This window comes from Oncorhynchus tshawytscha, linkage group LG08, assembly GCF_018296145.1.
Source record: "Oncorhynchus tshawytscha isolate Ot180627B linkage group LG08, Otsh_v2.0, whole genome shotgun sequence".
NCBI classification, from domain to species: domain Eukaryota; kingdom Metazoa; phylum Chordata; class Actinopteri; order Salmoniformes; family Salmonidae; genus Oncorhynchus; species Oncorhynchus tshawytscha.
The window spans coordinates 21,364,749-21,383,473 of NC_056436.1; the positions used below are offsets into that span (position 1 = coordinate 21,364,749).

The window sequence follows — 18,725 nt, forward strand, 5'->3', positions numbered from 1 at the left end:
ACCTAAAGCCACACACATAGAACAACACAGACCAGTGACCAATTTGCCTTTGGCGCCAGGAAGCCTAGCGGTAAGAGCATTGGGTCAGTAACCAAAGGGTCACTAGTTTGAATCCCAGAGCTGACAATGTGAGCAATCTGCCAAGGCACTTAACCCTAATTGCTCCAGAGTAGCTGTTGATATACTCTCCAAGAGTGTCTCAGGGGAGTTGGGATATACAAAAAAACAAAACATTTCCAATTCACATATGCATATAATACTCACTTGTGGCCTACATATGTGAAATAGGACAAATATAAGCACTCACCAAATGTGTTTATTTATTATTTCATACAGACAGTATCTGACACTTACTGGTACAAGTACTCCTACTCATATATTAATACATTTGGATTTGACCAGCCATTCCTTGAGTTATTGTTGCATTGGAGATAAGCAACACCAGACAGAGTATTAAAAAGAAAAAGTACACATAAGATGTTGTTGGTAGAATAGCTGGCCTTCCATTATCACTTCATGATAATTGAAGCTATGAAATGTGCATTACATTATTACTTTAAAAACAAAATAGGCCGATGGTGATAATCGGGCAATAAGAGATTTATTTAAGCTAGCCTATTTGACATATTGAATTAATATTCATTACTCAATATCAGTCATTGACAAAATTATGAATAATGTAGTTTTATAGTTGGCCTGTTTGGCTATAAAACTGAGGAAAATGACATATTTATTTCCAATGTTTTTGCAAACTCAGAATCAACTTGTTTTCAGCATTTGTCATGAAATCCGAAATATATAATTTCTTCTAAAAATGAAATTACAAGGAGCATGCCTTCAGGGGATCACTATTCAATATCTATAGTCTATATTTTATTGCTCTCAAATAAAGTGAACAGCATATATTCAGTTCATGCATTTGTAAATTGATCAGGGTATGAAAATAATTGCTAGGTTGATTATCCAAATTCTGCATGCTGTTTTGTGATTATAAAAAAAACTAAAACCTAATAAGGTGTCATATTTACAACCAAAACAGTAAATACAAAAATCTGTAAATGATTGACATACATAGGCACAAAATAAATTGTGACATTGGCTTTGGTCATGTGGCCAACAGTGCAGCTGTAGTATAATTCGTCAGATTCCGGTCTGTCCAGTGACTCCTCACTGCATTTTGTGCCTATGAAAATACAGGTTTCTAATGCGCTCGAGCTGGAACATGGCGCTCTACTTTATGCTGTTTTATCTCTGCGGAAGAATACTCAAAAACACTGGCCAGTGTCTGTTGACGCTGGAGAAATTGCAGTTATTTTTGAGATGTCGCTTCTCATTGGATACAGTGGACCTGCAATATTCTGCCCAATGTACGGGAGCCCACGATTGGCTACGTTGGATCTGCAATGCGTCAAACAATGGCGCCTAATATTACCTGAGTAGTTTAGGAAAACGGTATGGCTGGACAGTCTACTTTGTATCACAGAGCATTTTGTAATACTATAGTTATTGCTGTCGACAAGACGTTTCTTTCAGTCTGTCTAGTTCCTCAAAATCATACATCCTGATCTGGCAGGGGCTCGATTTGAGTTTTTTGGGAGGAATGGTGGGGATCGGCGATTGTTCACCGCAAGCATACACGGAACTATTTACTTTTAGTCGCGGAATTGAAAATGACATGGTGTATCAATCATATACAATTAAAATATTAGAAATCCTGTGCTGATTGAGTCTATTTTGTGAATTAAACTACTACATTCAAACCAAGATTTACTTTTAGGCAATAATCTCGCAGTCTGCAACAATATGTCCCAGGCATAATCACGGTTTTATCAGTCTATGGAAGTGTGCTCATGCTCAATCATACAATTTGCATTCAAGAGAACAGGATTTTAGCAGCCTAAAATTATACGATTCTTAAAATTCTACCTCTCCAACAAACCACAGGCGCGTTCGAGATGACGTCACATTCATGCGACTGTTTACACGCAGAGGCTATCAACATGGCACTATTTCCAGCTTTTGCTGGATTATCAAATACAAAAGCTGAGATTGCACCTAAAGGTAAGACCCACAAATGTTTATTTATGTTTAGTGGATGTGTTAGCCACCGTTCTGTGACGGCTTTTCAAAGAGAGATCTAGTGAAATTAAACGTGCAGCGTTCCTGCTTGAAAGTGTCAGTGTCCTAGTTTACTAGCTTGTTAGCTTCATTGGTCACAACACAATTATACTATAGCTAGCTAAGTGTCTCTGCTCGTAACATAACATCCCCCAAAATATGCATCCATAGCTATAATTTGATAAACATTAACGTTAGTTACTCAGTGGTGTGGCCAGGTGAATAAGCACGATAAACAATTTACCTACACTCACTTACTGTAGGTCAGCAGTGCATTGGCCCATCGGGCCCTCACCATAACCTTAATCTAACCAAAAAGGTGTACTATATCATGTCCTTATAAAATTTAACTCTAAACCCATTGGCACAATGAGATATGACAACTCTTTGACATATAACTATCTTTAGTGCATTTACTGTATCAGTGGGCTTCCTTCTGAAAAAAACTGTTGCCAAACCTGATTAATTCTTGTGCTTAAAAGCCCTAGAGAACTGATTGCGATTGATTTGACATTCCTCTTCTCTCTCCTCAGAACTAGAATGGCTGAGCAATCAAAGTTTCCGCACTGATGACGCTCTCTCTCTTCACCAACGAGCCACTGAGAAAGCCAACGAAACACAATCGGCAGAAACAAGGTGTTATTATCATAAGTGTTTAATCGTTATTCAATTATTTCCCTTTCACTGTGACTCAATAGTATTACATGCTCCATTGTACAGGAGACAGGATAAAGCATTCTGCCCGTTTGAGAAGCACTGGAGGTTTTATTGAGTAGCTTTGAATTTTACTACACAATCTTGTTTTTATTACACAATTATAAGAAGTTTACCTCCAAATATCTTATACTTTTGTGGGATGATATGATCTCAGCATTGATGTGGTGGTAGTTTCACCCCAAAATCAACAGCTTGTGATATTTGTACTTAAATGTATACTACTAACATTTCTCAGCAGACATGTTATACCAGAGAGGGAGGATAAGAATGATGTCCAATCCAACAAGAAGAAAAAGAAGGAGAAGAAGAAGAAGAAGAAGAAAAAGAAGAAGCACAAGAAGAAGAGTGGAGAACCCTCTCCAGCAAGCAGTGGCTCAGATTCGGATACTATCTACCCCAGTGACCTCCTAAAAAAGGCTGAGAGCACTCCTCCCAGGTATGACCTCACTCATTTTGTTCCCAGTGAGACCCAGGATACATGCTCTAACAGGAATATATATGATCAGTTTTGCAATTTATGTCATAATGAATGAGTATTTGGACAGGGGGAGGGGGGGGGTTGATCCTAGACCAGCACTCCTACCGTAAGATGCTTTTTGAATACTTGCCCATGGCTGGTATTACTGTAGTAGTTGTTCTGTTTCAGGGTTTAAGTGTTTCCAGGTAGGAGGGAGATTCATTGTCCGTGGTTCAGTGCGTTAGGGGAGGTATACTCTGGGAGTCTTGGCTGACTGCCAGTTGGAGTAGCTCTTCTTGACTCAGACTCTGAATTTAACTGCGACAGCAAGCCTGGTGGTCTCTGAGCTGCCAATGAAATTACCCCCCACCCGTACTCTTACCCTAAACTTAACTTTAACCCTAAAACGAACCCTTAACATAATTCTAACACTAATTCTAACCTTAACCCTAAACCCCCTAGAAATAGCATTTGACCTCGTGGGGAGTAACAAAATGTCCCCAGTTGGTCAAATTTTTGTTCGGCTTACTATTCTTGTGGTGACTTCTGGTCCCCACAAGAATAGTTAAACACGTCCACACACACACACCTGTCTCTCTTTCTCTCAATTCAAGGACTCAAGCTACAGTCAAATGATCCTAATGTTGCCATTATTTTTTATCTGTACTGTCAATGTTTAACGATTATTTCTGTTTTATGAAAAGCTTTCTTATCATTTTCCATTATGGCATCATGTTTGTGTGACGTAGCACCACTAACCCTATATTGTCTTTTGTGCCAATCATGAAAACGCTGACTCGCTACGTCACCTACCCCTCTTTAGAGGTGTGGCCTATACTCTTCATTGATCCTGACTATCTCTGTCTGTAGTGAGGAGTTTCAGGTGGAGGGGTCTTTTGTGTGGTTGGATGACCTACAGACCCCCACCGATCAGCCCTTCTGCGTGGACAGGAGAGCAGACCGTGCCAACTGGGAGTACAAATCACTTTACAGAGGAGATATCGCTAGGTAGGTAACCTTCCTTCCCCCTCCGTTGCACCACCTTCCACCCTCCGCCTCCGCCTCCCCACTCTAACACCCCTCACCTCTGCACCACCACCATTACTGCCAGCTCAGCTCTGGTGTAGCTGTCCGTCAGCCATCATCATCCCACTCTTACCCTGTCCACACCACTGAGCTGGACAGAGCTGAGCTATACCTCACTGGCCTGGCTGCGCATCCACCACTGTCGCTGGACTCGCACTGGAAAGGACAATGCGAAAATAACCGTACGGTTCAGGTTGGCACGATAGTGTTGCAAGGGTATCTGTTGGCCAGCAGTGTTTAGTTTACCCCCCTGCCTGGTTCTGCTCCCAACGCAAGGTCAATCAGAGAGCGAGTCAGTCAGCTCCATTACAGTACACATCATCACACGCGAGCTTGGGTGGCCAGAGGGTGGAGTTGGGAGGGTGATAATAAAAGCTGCACAGAGTTTTGTGTCTGTAGCGCTGCAGTAATCCATCTCTCACAGGTGGTTTTACTACTTCAGCCCTCTGACTGCCCTCAGCCTGCAGTCACAGTCAGGGTGCTGAAATCAAAGCTTTTAACTGCTATAAATTCCTTCCTTCCTGTCAGAGCGCACTCTATGCCCTACATACTTAGTGAATTGAATAATGACGTGCCTAGGATGTACGCTCACTGTGGGGTATATATTGTTGCCATACAGTGCATTCGGGAAAGTATTCAGACCCCTTTTCCACATTTTGTTACATTACAGCCTTATTCTAAAATTGATTAAATTGTTTTTCCACACAAATCCCCACAAATTATTTTGTGCAAATGTATTATAAACCCCCCGGAAATATCACATTTCCATAAGTATTCAGACCCTTTGTTTGAAGCACCTTTGGCAGCGATTACAGCCTTGAGTCTTCTTGGGTATGATACTACAAGCTTGGCACACCTGTATATGTGGAGTTTCTCCCATTGTTCTCTGCAGATCTTCTCAAGCTTTGTCAGGTTGGATGGGGAGCATCGCTGCACAGCTATTTTCAGTTTGCTCTGGCTGGGACCACTCAAGGACATTTAAAGACTTGTCACGAAGCCACTCCTGCATTGTCTTGTTTGTGTGCTTAGGGTCGTTGTCTTGTTGGAAGGTGAATCTTCACCCCAGTCTGAGGTCCTGATCACTCTGGAGCAGGTTTTCATCAAGGATCTCTCTGTACTTTGCTCCGTTCATCTTTCCCTCGATCCTGACAAGTCTCCCAGTCCCTGCCGCTGAAAAACATCCCCACAGCATGATGATGCTGCCACCACCATGCTTCACCATAGGGATGGTGCCAAGTTTCCTCTAGATGTGACACTTGGCATTCAGGCCAAAGAGTTGAATCTTAGTTTCATCAGACCAGAGAATCTGGTTTCTCATGGTCTGAGAGTTCTTTAGGTGCCTTTTGCTAAACTCCAAGCAGGCTGCCATGAGCCTTTTACTGAGGAGTGTTTTCCGTCTGGCCACTGTACCATAAAGGCCTGATTGGTGGAGTGCTGCAGAGATGGTTGTCTTTCTGGAAGTTTCTCCCATCTCCACAGAAGAACTCTGGAGCTCCATCAGAGTGATCATCGGGTTCAAGGCCCTTCTCCCCCGATTGCTCAGTTTGGCCGGGCGGCCAGCTCTCGGGAGAGTCTTGGTGGTTCCAAAGTTCTTCCATTTAAGAATGATGGAGGCCACTGTGTTCTTGGGAAACGTCAATGCTGTAGACATTTTTTTGGTACCCTTCCTCAGATCTGTGCCTCAACACAATCCTGTCTCGGAGCTCTACGGACAATTCATTCGACCTCATGGCTTGGTTTTTGCTCTGACATGCACTGTCATTTTTAGAATAATGCCTGAATAAGGTCTGAATACTTTCCGAATGCACTGTACACTATATGGACACCCCTTCATATTAGAGGATTTGGCTATTTCAGCCACACCAGGTGTATAAGTCCAGCACACAGCCATGCAATCTCCATAAACAAACATTGGCAGTAGAATGGCCTCACTGAAGAGCTCAGTGACTTTCAACGTGGCACTGTCATAGGATGCCACCTTTTCCAACAAGTCAGTCAAATTTCTGCTCTGCTAGAGCTGTCCCGGTCACCCGTAAGTGCTATTATTGTGAAGTGGAAAAGTCTAGTAGCAAACACGGCTCAGCCGCAAAATAGTAGGCCACACAAGCTCACAGAACGGCACAGGCGAGTGCTTAAGCACGTAGTGTTTAAAAATTGTCTGTCCTCAGTTGCAACACTCACTACCGAGTTCGAAACTGCCTCTGGAAGCAACGTCAGCACAATAACTGTTTGTCGGAAGCTTGATGAAATGGGTTTCCATGGGCGAGCAGCCCAAGCGTCGGGTGTAGTGGTGTAAAGCTTGCAGCCATTGGACTCTGGAGCAGAGGAAGCGCGCTCTCTGGAGTGATGAATCACGTTTCACCACGTGCCAGTCCGACTGACGAATCTGGGTTTGGAGGATGCCAGGAGAACGCAACCTGCCGACTGCATAGTGAATAATGGTTTGGGGCTGTTTTTCATGGTTCAGCCTAGGCCCCTTAGTTCCAGTGAAGGGAAATCTTGACTCTTCAGCATACATGACATTCTTGACAATTCTGTGCTTCCAATTTTGTGGCAATAGTTGGGGAAATGCCCTTTCCTGTTTCAGCATAACAATGCCCTGTGCACAAAGCGAGGTCCATACAGAGATGGTTTGTCGAGATCGGTGTGGAAGAATTTGACTGGCCTGCACAGAGCCCTGACCTCAAGCTCATCTAACACCTTTGGAATGAATTGGAACGCTGACTGCAAGCCAGGCCTAGTCGCCCAACATCAGTGCCCGACCTCCCTATTGCTCTTATGGCTGAATGGAAGCAAGACCCTGCAGCAATGTTCCAACATCTAGTGGAAAGCCTTCCCAGAAGAGTGGAGGCTGTTATAGCAGCATATGGGGACCAACTCCATATTAACGCCCATGAGTTTGGAATGAGATGTTCAACGAGGAGGTGTCCACATACCTTTGGTCATGTAGTGTCTTCTTTTAACTCAGTTTGCTTCTGAGTATGGTTGTCTTCATTAGCATATTTCTAAGTGTGTGTCTATATACGTATGCATGTCCACAGAAGCGGTGTAGTAGGACCCACTGATCTTTTTATTAACTGCACAAGGGCAACAAATTGAGTTTCAGATGATGTCGGGTTTAATGTGTAGTCAATACACACACACCACAGCAAGTTAAGTGAAATGTGATCAATATAGCCATGATTGGACTGGTGCTTGGTGTATTGCTGCAGAGGGACTTCCTTTTTGGAGGAGGTCAGGTGACGCAGACAATTCTGTTTATTTCTACTTTTTTCTCTCTTTCTCACCCTGCCCTCCCTTACTGAGTCGCACCCTAGTTCAAAACGCTCTCAATACATTGCTATTTCTCTTTACAGGGATTCTACATATGACTGTAATGATTGTAATGTCTTTAAAGGTACAAAAGGAAAGGCTCTTCCTCTCTGGGTTTGAACCTGCGGTCTCAGGCCGTGAGCTGGGCTGAGTCTGGCCCAGAGAAGAAGAGAGTGGACAGGAGACAGAGACCCAACCGCTACTTCTCCCCCACCGTCCGCCAGCTGCTGATGTCTGATGGCAAACCCACGCTGCCCAGACCTCCACCAGAGGACACCACAACCACCACCTTACCCTTCATCCCTGTGCCCTCATGTCTGGAAGGTGAGGCAGAGGGGGGTGGCTCTGCCAAAGGCCAGGGCTCCTGGGTCAACCCCCTGGGGGTGTATGACTCCTCCACGTCCCTGTGGCTCCAGGGGAAGGGGAAGGCGGAGCATGGCAAGGCAGAGGAACAACCTTCTACTCCCAGGGACAATGCTGCCATCATGCTGGCTGAACGGGTGGAGGACTTCAATAGGAGGTTGAGGGAAACCCCCACAGACACACACACCTGGCTTCAGTTTGTCCTCTTCCAGGTACACTACTCAATGTTAAAACCCCATAATTACACACCACACCAATCAGTCCATTCAAATCACATGAAATTTTACTTGGACCAAGAGTATTTCCGGGACATTTCAACGTGTCAGGAAAAATTCTAGTCCCTGGCCTGTATCTTGATACAACAAATCACATAATAACTTCCAGAACTGTATTACAGGACGAGGTAGCTGGGGCGCCTGGGGTGTTTGCTGACATCTCTGAGAACGAGAGCGAGCGGCGGAAGAGGTCAGTGCGGGCCACGCTGGAGAAGAAGGTAGCCATTTTGGATCGAGCAGTGGAGAATAACCCGAGCTGCGTGGAACTGAAGCTGGAGCGACTGCGGCTCTGTAGGGAGCTGTGGGAGCCGGCAGCCCTGCTGAAGGAGTGGAAAAAGCTGGTGTTCCTGCACCCCAACAGCGCCCCCCTGTGGAGGAAGTACCTGCTGTTCATGCAGAGCCACTTCAGTACCTTCTCCGTGTCAAAGGTCAACACGGTATACGGGAAGTGTCTGAGCACGCTGGCGGCGGTGCAGGATGGGAGCATGGTTTCTCACCAGATGCTGCCGGGCACTGATGAACACATGCTGGGTAATGGTCCAAGCCCCATACTATATACTTTATATATAATAATTTTTTGTATTAATAACGTATTAAGAACTTTTCCCCCGAGATAGCTTCTACGTTATAGACAGTGCACATTTCAGTAATCCTCTAACTCACAAACTTGTTCTGTTTGGTTGTGATGGAAAGTCATTGGTTTTTGCTTTCTTGTCTTTTATTCACTGGCACATGGCTGTACTGCAGAGGGGCTGAAACTTGAGAAGCATTAGCCAATGTAAATATTTGTAGAGGCGAGCAGAGAGCGAGTATTATGGTTCAGGTTTCCCCTTGTCATTGTGTCCAGTCCTGCTGCTGTATTGAACTGTATGTGGTTCATTGTGTATGTTTGGACTGGGTCTGTGACCATGAGAGTTGAAGAGTGGATTAGTTGTCATTCTATTGGAAGTGAAAGCTGCTGTTGTCTCTGCCGGAGTGTGTGCGTGTTTATGTACAGTGTTGTGAAAAAGTATTTGCCCCATTTCTGATTTTCCCTATTTTTGCATATTTTTCAAACTGAAATATCAGATCTTTAACCAAAACCTAATATTAGATAAAGGGAACCTGAGTTTGCAAATAACAAAAAAAGTGCTACTTATTTTATGTATCACATAACAAAGTTATGCAACACCCAATTCCCTGTGTGAAACAGTATTTGCCCCCGTACCCCCAAAAAGTTACACTATTGAATCATCTGTCCATAAAATATTCTTCCAAGAGTCTTGATGATTATTCAGGTGCTTCCAGGTGTTTTTTGGCAAACTTGATTCAACTTTTTGGATAAGATGGGTCCCATTGAGTCTGACGAAAACCAAACACTGCATTCCACAAGATGAACCTCATACCAACGGACAAGCATGGTGGTGGTAGTGTGATGGTTTGGGGATGCTTTGCTGCCTCAGGATCTGGACGACTTGCCTAATAGAAGGAACCATGAATTCTGCTCTGTATCAGAGAATTCTACAGGAGAATGTCAGGCCATCCGTCTGTGAGCTGAAGTGCAGCTGGGTCATGCAGCAAGACAATGATCTAAAACACAAAATTAAGTCTACATGAAAATGGTTAAAAAGCAACAAATTTGAAGTTTTGGAATGGCCTAGTCAAAGTCCCGACCTAATCCCAATTGAGATGTTGTGGCAGGATTTGAAACGAGTAGTTCATGCTTCAAAACTCACAGATGTCACTGAGTTACTGCAGTTCTGCATGCAAGAATGGGCCAAAATTCCTCCACAGCAATGCGAGAGACTGATCAACAACTACAGGAAGCATTTGGTTGCAGTCATTGCAGCTAAAGGTGGCACAACCCGTTATTGAGTGTAAGGTGGCAATGACCTTTTCATACAGGGGAATTTGGTGTTGCATAATATTGTTAATTAAATAAATAAAATAAGTACTTTTTTGGGGGTGTTATTTGTAAACTCGGATCCCTTTTTCTAATATTAGGTTTTGTTTGAAGATAGTATTCAGTATAAAAAATATAGAAAATCAGAAAGGGGACAATACTTTTTCACGGCACTGTATCTCCTTTAAACTCCTTTCAGAAGTCTTTGGTATGGATTTGATGTGGTTATAATCTGTCATGACAGACTACATTTAATTAATGTGTATCATGATATCATTGCCAGATGTCTGTGGATGTGGCACAGGGCCTCGTTCAGTAGACAAATGTGGAATTGTGCAGCTAGAAATGTCATAAATAGAACTGACAAGATTCCTTTTTCCCAATGACTGACAATTATATCTGTTTTATAGAGTGCACATCTATCTGCAATGTTCTATAACATATTTCATTCTCCTGAACAGACCCCTAAACAGGTTTGTGCTGCGTAATGTTTCTGACCACTGACAGGAGATGAGGAACAGATGGACTAGGGGAGAAGGAGGGTGAGAAAGGGAGAGAGGATCATGGATGTCCACTCTAGTGTCCATGCTGCTGAGCCATGATATGAGTACTACAGTCCTGGACTAGCCTCCTGGCCCTCTGGCATCTGCCCCTCAATTAGCCTAATGAAACTATCATCTAGTTAGACTAGCTGTCCAGTGGTCAGTCTGGGCTGGACATGGAACTGTCTTGTCAGAGCTTTAGCCTGCTGAACAATGATAAGGATGGGATGCACTCCAGGAGCATTTCAAGTACAGCCTTAATTTAATGAAAAATAATGGTAAGGTAATGATAAGGTTTAAACAATCAGAAACAGAAGCGAGTGCCCCACATTCTTTAGCCCAGGGTTTCCCAAACTTGGTCCCAGGACCGAGTTTGGGAAACCTTGATTTAGCCCACTCAAACAGTCCTATCTGTTGACTACAGCTAACTGTTATGTAAGGGTAGAAAACTATGTTATGGATTTGATGTTATCCAGCGATGCTTCGATTATTGAAATCACCTGGAATTTTATTGAACATAGTGAAAATATTTAGGTTTATAGATCAACTACTGCAACTCATGGAAAATAGGCTAGCTGTTTCAGGTTCAATCATAGAAAATAGGCTAGCTGTTTCAGGTTCAACCATAGAAAATAGGCTAGCTGTTTCAGGTTCAATCATAGAAAATAGGCTAGCTGTTTCAGGTTCAACCATAGAAAATAGGCTAGCTGTTTCAGGTTCAACCATAGAAAGTAGGCTAGCTGTTTCAGGTTCAACCATAGAAAATAGGCTAGCTGTTTCAGGTTCAACCATAGAAAATAGGCTAGCTGTTTCAGGTTCAACCATAGAAAATAGGCTAGCTGTTTCAGGTTCAACCATAGAAAATAGGCTAGCTGTTTCAGGTTCAACCATAGAAAATAGGCTAGCTGTTTCAGGTTCAACCATTTGACCGTTTGGTTCCTTTTCGAAAATGCAGATGGTCTCTGTACTGGCAGTACAAGGCAGGTAGCCTGGTCCCAGATCTGTTTGTGCTGTCTTGCCTATGGCCATTGACAGCACAAACAGATCTGGGACCAGGTTACAAGTCAGGGCAATGTAACCCCAACTTAAAGGGAACATCTGCAGGAGACGGCTGCATTAATTATAACTTGATAATTCAGAATAATGAAGACACTGTGAGGGGCAATAAAAAGATTTAGAGAAGCTGACCTATCATGTGACCTCAGGGATGTGCAGATTTAATTTGCCTGCTGAATTTTTCATTCAGGGAAGATTATCTATCTGTTATTACTTACAAAAAAAAAAAATCACACTTTCTTCCTAATGATGCTATTTGTTTCTCTCAAAGTCTGAGGATTTTTCAATTAATTCATCTTTAAGAGCTCATACTAAACTAATGCACATGTGCTGGTTCTAATAGGTGTAACTGAACTGGGTGATCTGTGTGAGGAATTATAATTAATGATGTGGTATTGTATGCTCTCTCCTCTCTCTCTGCAGCCATCTTCCTCCAGCAGTGTCATTTCCTCAGGCAGGCTGGCCACTCAGAGAAAGCTGTGTGTCTGTTCCAGGGCCTACTGGACTTCACCTTCTTCAAGCCAGACACTGTCAAGGACCTACCCACCAGACAACAGGTACACACACACACACACACACACACACACACACACACACACACACACACACACACACACACACAGTCATTCCCAAGTTAAGTTCCTCTGCAAAGAACACACATGTTCCAACACATGTACTCATATACAGTTGGTATCTCCCTCCAGAATAGACTGATGATGAATTGGTGTTACTGTATTGGCTGTTTATCCAAAGCCAGTGCACCAATGCTGTTTGTTTTTTGTCACTGGCATTAAAGCAGTGCTGGGGCCCTCTCCACAGAGTGCCCTTCAGACTGGTCTGGGCCTTGTCACTTTACACACTACATGGAAACTTTTAATAGAGACCTTTTTCCAGCAGTGGGGCATTCTAATTTGAGAGAACACATAATGGCCTGTTTGCTCTTCTGTCAGAACTGCTGCAGTGGCTCTCAGCTCACTGTCCTCCCAGCACCAGCAACATTACATAATGGAGACATAATTCTGAATGTATAATACCTCAAATGAAGCAAGGGCATGTTGCTATGTGTGTGTCCACATGGTAAACACAGCATTAGCTTTTATGAACTGTTTTAATTGATAAGGGTTGTATTTGTTGATGAGAGACCGTCCCTTAACACTACGTCTCTGTTCCAAGGCCTATACTAGCGTAGTACTATAATGAAGCAATATGTATTGGCTATGCATTTCAAGTGGTATGGATAGTGTGGCTATTGGAAGATAGTCTAGGTCAATTGAGCTTTGTATTGTTAAGATATCACACCATATAGGATTTCTATACAGAATTTGGAAGTACTCATGCCCATAGCCCCATGTTCAGAGCCGATCTGTCTTTTGTCTCAGAGACGGTGATATTTAATAAGTATGTAAATGGGTTGGATCCCAACGCTGCCACTAAATCTAACATTACTATATGGATATATAAAATCCTTCAGCTTTTGGATTCGTCAAAGGAAAAATAAATTCATCTTAATGACGACAAGAGCGACTCCATGTGGCTGTACTCTGTAATCATCTGATTATTAGAAAATGATCCAAGCAATGTGTCCTCCAGAAACGAATGCAGTATTAAACAGGACCACCTTTTATTCCACACTCTGTGTTTCATCTGTTCTCCATGGAGGTCTGGTCTGCTGATCACTGCAGCACTGTGTTGACGGCAGAGAGAGGCATGCACTACCATGGAGGGACTAATTAATTCCATCTAGTTATTGTCCTGCAGGCTTGTCCTGCAGTTCAGTCTGTTGTTCTTCTTGTCAGGAGAACTGCTGACCTCAGCGCAGATGGAGACGACTACCCATGAATCATGATATGTTTACAAATGATTACATTGTTGAAATACCCAACATTCCCTCTCCTCCACCCTCTGTGTGATTGTACAGTATTTATTACTGTAGTATTGAGGGATTGATATAAATATCTGTGTTGTATTAAACCCTCCCTTTGGCCTTTGCCCCTTTGTGGTCCTCTAGGTGGAGTTCTTTGAGCCATTCTGGGACAGTGGGGAGCCCCGTGTCGGGGAGAGAGGGGCCAGTGGATGGAGAGCCTGGATGACCCAGCAGGAGAGAGGGGGCTGGCTCCAACCCAGTGAACAAGGTTAACAACTTTATAGCCTTGCCTGTACTAAAACCTGTGCTAATACTTTACATGATCACTCTTCTGTGTTATAACACTGTAATTACACTAGTAGCACGTTAGGACGTTTTGGCGACGTAAGTCATAGTGTTGTAATGTTAACCTTTGGAACCTCTGTGTGACAGATGATGGAGATGAAGAAGATCAGGAGGAATTGGAGGTGAAGGATAAAACCTGGCCCAAGTGGAGGATCTGGTTGGATGTGGAGACGTCACGCGAGGCCATCCATTGGCTGCCATGGAGGCCGGACAAAACCAAGGGCCAATCGGTGGAGGACTGTGAGGACCCGGACCGACAGGTATTGGCTGTGATTACTGGTGATAGTGGTGCCAAAACTGGGATATATCTACCATTAAAAACTGTTGCTATTTATGTCTTACCACTTGCCGGCATGTGTGTGTTCTATGTAGGTGCTGTTTGATGACATTGGGCCGTCTATGATCCGGCTGGTCCGCCCAGACCTCCAGCTATGTCTTCTTCTGTCCTTCCTGCACTTCCTGGGTCTGCCTGCTGACACTTCCTGTTACAGCGCCCCCTCCTGTAGCCTGCTGCTGGATGATCAGGCTCTACTGGGGGATGTTCACCACCCTGACTCACCACTGACCTCTTATGCCCTCCTTGTTCCTGGGGTCAGCCCCGTGGGTCACATGACCTCACTGCAGGGTGCCAGGAGGGGGGTGGGGCTGTGTAAGCAGGGGGAGGAGTTTGTAGACAATGTGTTCCAGATGGTTCTGCCTCTGTTCTCTGCTCAGGAGAGAGCTGTCCTCTCACTACACTGGATCCAGTATGAAAAGCTCAAGGTAAACCCAGGTTACCCCAGCTATAAGCTTTAGAGCCAGGCAAGCATATGCTCAGCCAAGTTCAATTACTTTGGTAATCGTGAAGGAATTTTAAGTTCATTGTAGTCAGGATGAAATGTACGTATTTTCATTCCATTTTAATGCTGAACTTTGTGTCCTTCCCCCTCTCATTCTCCATTGAGATTCTCCCACTAATGCTCATGTCTCTCCTGTCCTTCCACTCTGTATGTAACATTAAGGTGCTGAGGTGTGTGCGCGGCAGGAACAAGAAGCGTGTGAAATCCCAGGGGAAGAGGAGCAAGCGCCTGGCCAAGCGCCTGCTGAAGGAGCCAGAGAACCGGGGCCGCCTCAGCCTGTGGAGGGAGTACGCCCACCTGGAGTGGCTGCTAGGGAATTTGGACGAGGCCCACAAGGTGTTCGACACAGCCCTGGGACTGGGCGTGGCAGGAGGGCTGGCAGACCCTGCCCTGTGTGACCTCTGCCTGCTCTACGCCCAGCTGGAGGTGGAGGAGGCCTGGCGAAGGGATACGGGCGGGGCAGGGACGACTGTTACGACCGCCATGTCTTCACCAGCGGTCTATATCCTCACCAAGCTAGCAGAGGGTAGTTCGTATGCCCCCTTCTTGGGACAGTTGGCTCCAGTGGCCGTGCTGAAGGCCAGGAAGGCCTATGAGCAGGCTGTGGTGAGCTCCCTGCCTGGGCAGGAGGAGGGGGCTGCGGGGCAGGGGCAATCCAAGTCCAGGCAGGTCAAAGGTCTGGTGGGGTGTTACGCCCTATTCCAGTACCTGACTGTGGGGGTTGATGCTGCTGATGCTGTCTACAACCTGGCCAGGAAGAGGCTGGAGCAACACTCCAGTATGTCAGCCCAGCAGTCAGCTAGCAGTGAAGTTATGTGTGACATACAGACACTGAGTTCTGTCTCGGAGTGTGAGGCCCTGGCCGTCCAGCAGGTGGCGCTGCTGCGCTACCACACCAGCACCAACGTCTACCCACTTAGCCATATCAGACTGGCGCTGACCTCGGCCCTGGCCCACTTTGCCTCCAGCACGTCTCTGTGGCAGTTGTATGTGCAGGTGGAGAACCGCTACCATAGCGCTGGCAGGGCTCGCCGCTTCTTCCACAGCGTGACCAAGGCTAGTACCAGTGTCGTGCCACGTCTGTTCGCCATCAGCGCAGAGCAGCAAAGGAAGCAGCTAGTGGACTCTGTTCAGAGGTGAGAACACTGAAGATGAAGGCTCTAATCAGTATCACTTAATCTAATAATGTCAATAACAGGACACACAAACACAAAAAAGGAATAGAACTACTGTAGTAGCTCACATTTAGATTCATTTCGTGGATGTTTTTTCATGAGTTGTTATTGTTTTCTTCTTGGCAGGTCTGATTGCTATGGTGACACCGTCTCCAGCCTGCCAGAGAACGGCCTGAGCAACCGTATCCGCTCGCTGTTTGAGAATGCCATAGCAACAGAACACGGGGTCCACTGTCCGTTGCTGTGGAGGATGTACATGAACTTCCTGGTAAAAAAGACACCTCTTTAAAACATGAACTTCCTGTTAAGACACCTCTTTAAAACACCCTTAAATCATTGCAGTTATCAGAACCTCAGGTTTGTTCCAACAGCCGAGGGATGAAGGAGACTTGGAAGTATTGCTGAAGCTGGTGTTTTGTTGGGTTGTAGCTAACGTCAGGTGTTTTATTGTGTGCTGTAGGTCTCAGAGGGGAAGGTGGAGAAGGGAAGAGGTATCTTCTACAAGGCTCTACAGGACGTCCCATGGGCAAAGGTGGGCACAGTGACCGATGAAATTATTTAACAGTGATTAGTTAACTCTGGTGTGTTTTGGTCACAATATATGACATGGTTTCTGACGTGTGTGTGTGTGTGCTCACGTGTGTCCATCCAAAGGGTTTATACATGGACGCGGTGCAACTCTTCCCTGAGCACGTGCAGGAGTTCCTGGACCTGATGACCGAGAAGGAGCTCAGACTGAGGGTTCCCATGGAGGAGGTGGACATACTGCTGGAGGACTGAGGCTCTAAAACCCTTCCCACAGTGCACTGGGGCCTGGCTTCCTCAGACACTCCACTGTGGATACCCGAAGTTGTGCACTGACCAATAGAACAACCAAGTGTCCTCATGAAGAAGACCATTTTACTTTTCAAACAGACGTGTGAATAAATGATGTTACACTTATTAGTGTTAATTCAATATTTTGATGGATTGCAAATCCATATTTTTATATTTCCAGCTTTTTATGGATTCTTAATCCATATTTTGATTAACATAATATCCTATTTTTCTGTCAAAGATTTGTTTTGAAACATTTTTTTTTTTTTTAAATGGACTGAAATAAATGTTTTGTTTCCGAATACTGGCCTATCAACCTTTATTTAAGAATGAGCTCTGAGCTTTCAGCCAATGTGAACCCTGATGGATGCCTGTGTGCATTTCCAGCGTGCATAACGACATCATCACAGCTTAACAGTGTGGAAAGGAGCACACCTGAGTGTACACTTCAGAGCCCGGAAGAAGAGAGGAAACACACAAGGGTAGAGAAGCTTTGTATAGTCTTTTTAATGATTGTCCTTCAGAGTAGTAAGAGCATCTACTCTGGCTGTCTCGGGTGGGTGATGCTTCTGATGACCTTGAACCTATGATGATGTTCCGCTGTCAGTTTACTGGATTGGCCTCGATCTACTACATACTACTCAGGCTATGATGTAATATTTCATTAGTGAAATATACAACGCCTTCGTAAAGTATTTAGACCCCTTGAATTTTCCCACATTTTGTTCGGTTACAGTCTTATTCTAAAATTGATTTAATTGTTTTTTTCCCTCATCAATTTACACACAATATCCCATAATGACAAAGCAAAAGCAGGCTTTTATACATTTTGGCATATAAAAAACTGAAATCACATTTACGTAAGTATTCAGACCCTTTACTCAGTACTTTGTTGAAGCACCTTTGGCTGCAATTACAGCCTCAAGTCTTAGGTATGACGCTACAAGCTTGGCACACCTGTATTTGGGGAGTTTCTCCCATTCTTATCTGCAGATCCTTTCAAGCTCTGTCTGGTTGGATGGGGAGTGTTGCTGCACAGCTATTTTCAGGTCTCTCCAGAGATGTTTGATCGGGTTCAAGTACAGGCTCTGGCTGGGCCACTCAAGGGAATTCAGAGACTTATCCTGAAGCCACTCCTGCATTGGTTGTGTGCTTAGTGTCGTTGTCCTGTTGGAAGGTGAACCTTCGCCCCAGTCTGAGGTCCTGAGCAGGTTTTCATCAAGGAGCTCTGTGCTTTGTTCTGTTCATCTTTGCCTCCATCTTGACTTGTCTCCCAGTCCCTGCCGCTGAAAAACATCCCCACAGTATGATGCTGCCACAACCATGCTACACCGTAGGGATGGTGCCAGGTTACTCCAGAACTGACACTTGGCATTCAGGCCAAAGAGTTCAATCTTGGTTTCATCAGACCAGAGAATCTTGTTTCTCATGGTCTGAGAGTCCTTTAGATGCCTTTTGGCAAACTCCAAGCGGGCTGTCATGTTCCTTTTACTGAGGAGTGGCTTCCGTCTGGCCGTGCTGCAGAGATGGTTGTTCTCCTGGAAGGTTCTCCCATCTCCACAGAGGAACTCTGGTGCTCTGTCAGAGTGACCTTCGGGTTCTTGGTCACCTCCCTGACCAAGGCCCTTCTTCCCCGACTGCTGAGTTTGGCCAGGCAGCCAGCTCTCAGAAGAGTCTTGATGGTTCCAAACTTCTTCCATTTAACAATGATGGAGGCCGCTGTGTTCTTGGGAACCTTCAATACTGCACAATCTTGTCTTGGAACTCTACGGACAATTCCTTCGACCTCATTGCTTGGTTTTGGCTCTGACGTGCACTGTCAACTGTGGGACCTTATGTAGACAGTTGTGTGCCTTTCCAAATCATGTCCAATCAATT

At 44.8% G+C, this 18,725-nt stretch overlaps 1 protein-coding gene across 2 annotated transcripts; it reads left to right on the forward strand.

Annotated features, from left to right (window-relative positions):
* The first annotated feature begins 1,316 nt into the window (after window positions 1-1,316).
* On the forward strand, window positions 1,317-17,137 carry nrde2 (NRDE-2, necessary for RNA interference, domain containing). Of its 2 annotated transcripts, none has more exons than XM_024430306.2 (15): window positions 1,317-1,452; window positions 1,945-2,061; window positions 2,652-2,754; window positions 3,074-3,271; window positions 4,163-4,300; window positions 7,776-8,265; window positions 8,451-8,859; window positions 12,232-12,365; window positions 13,817-13,940; window positions 14,105-14,277; window positions 14,390-14,779; window positions 15,019-15,992; window positions 16,158-16,299; window positions 16,492-16,563; window positions 16,686-17,137. In XM_024430306.2, exons 2-15 carry the CDS (start codon window positions 1,956-1,958, stop codon window positions 16,809-16,811), a joined length of 3,579 nt encoding a protein of 1,192 aa, XP_024286074.1. In that variant the 5' UTR covers window positions 1,317-1,452; window positions 1,945-1,955; the 3' UTR covers window positions 16,812-17,137. The 2 variants fall into 2 exon arrangements, with proteins under 2 accessions (XP_024286074.1, XP_024286072.1); XM_024430304.2 differs by having other exon boundaries at window positions 1,318-1,452; window positions 3,071-3,271.
* Window positions 17,138-18,725: the final 1,588 nt, after the last annotated feature.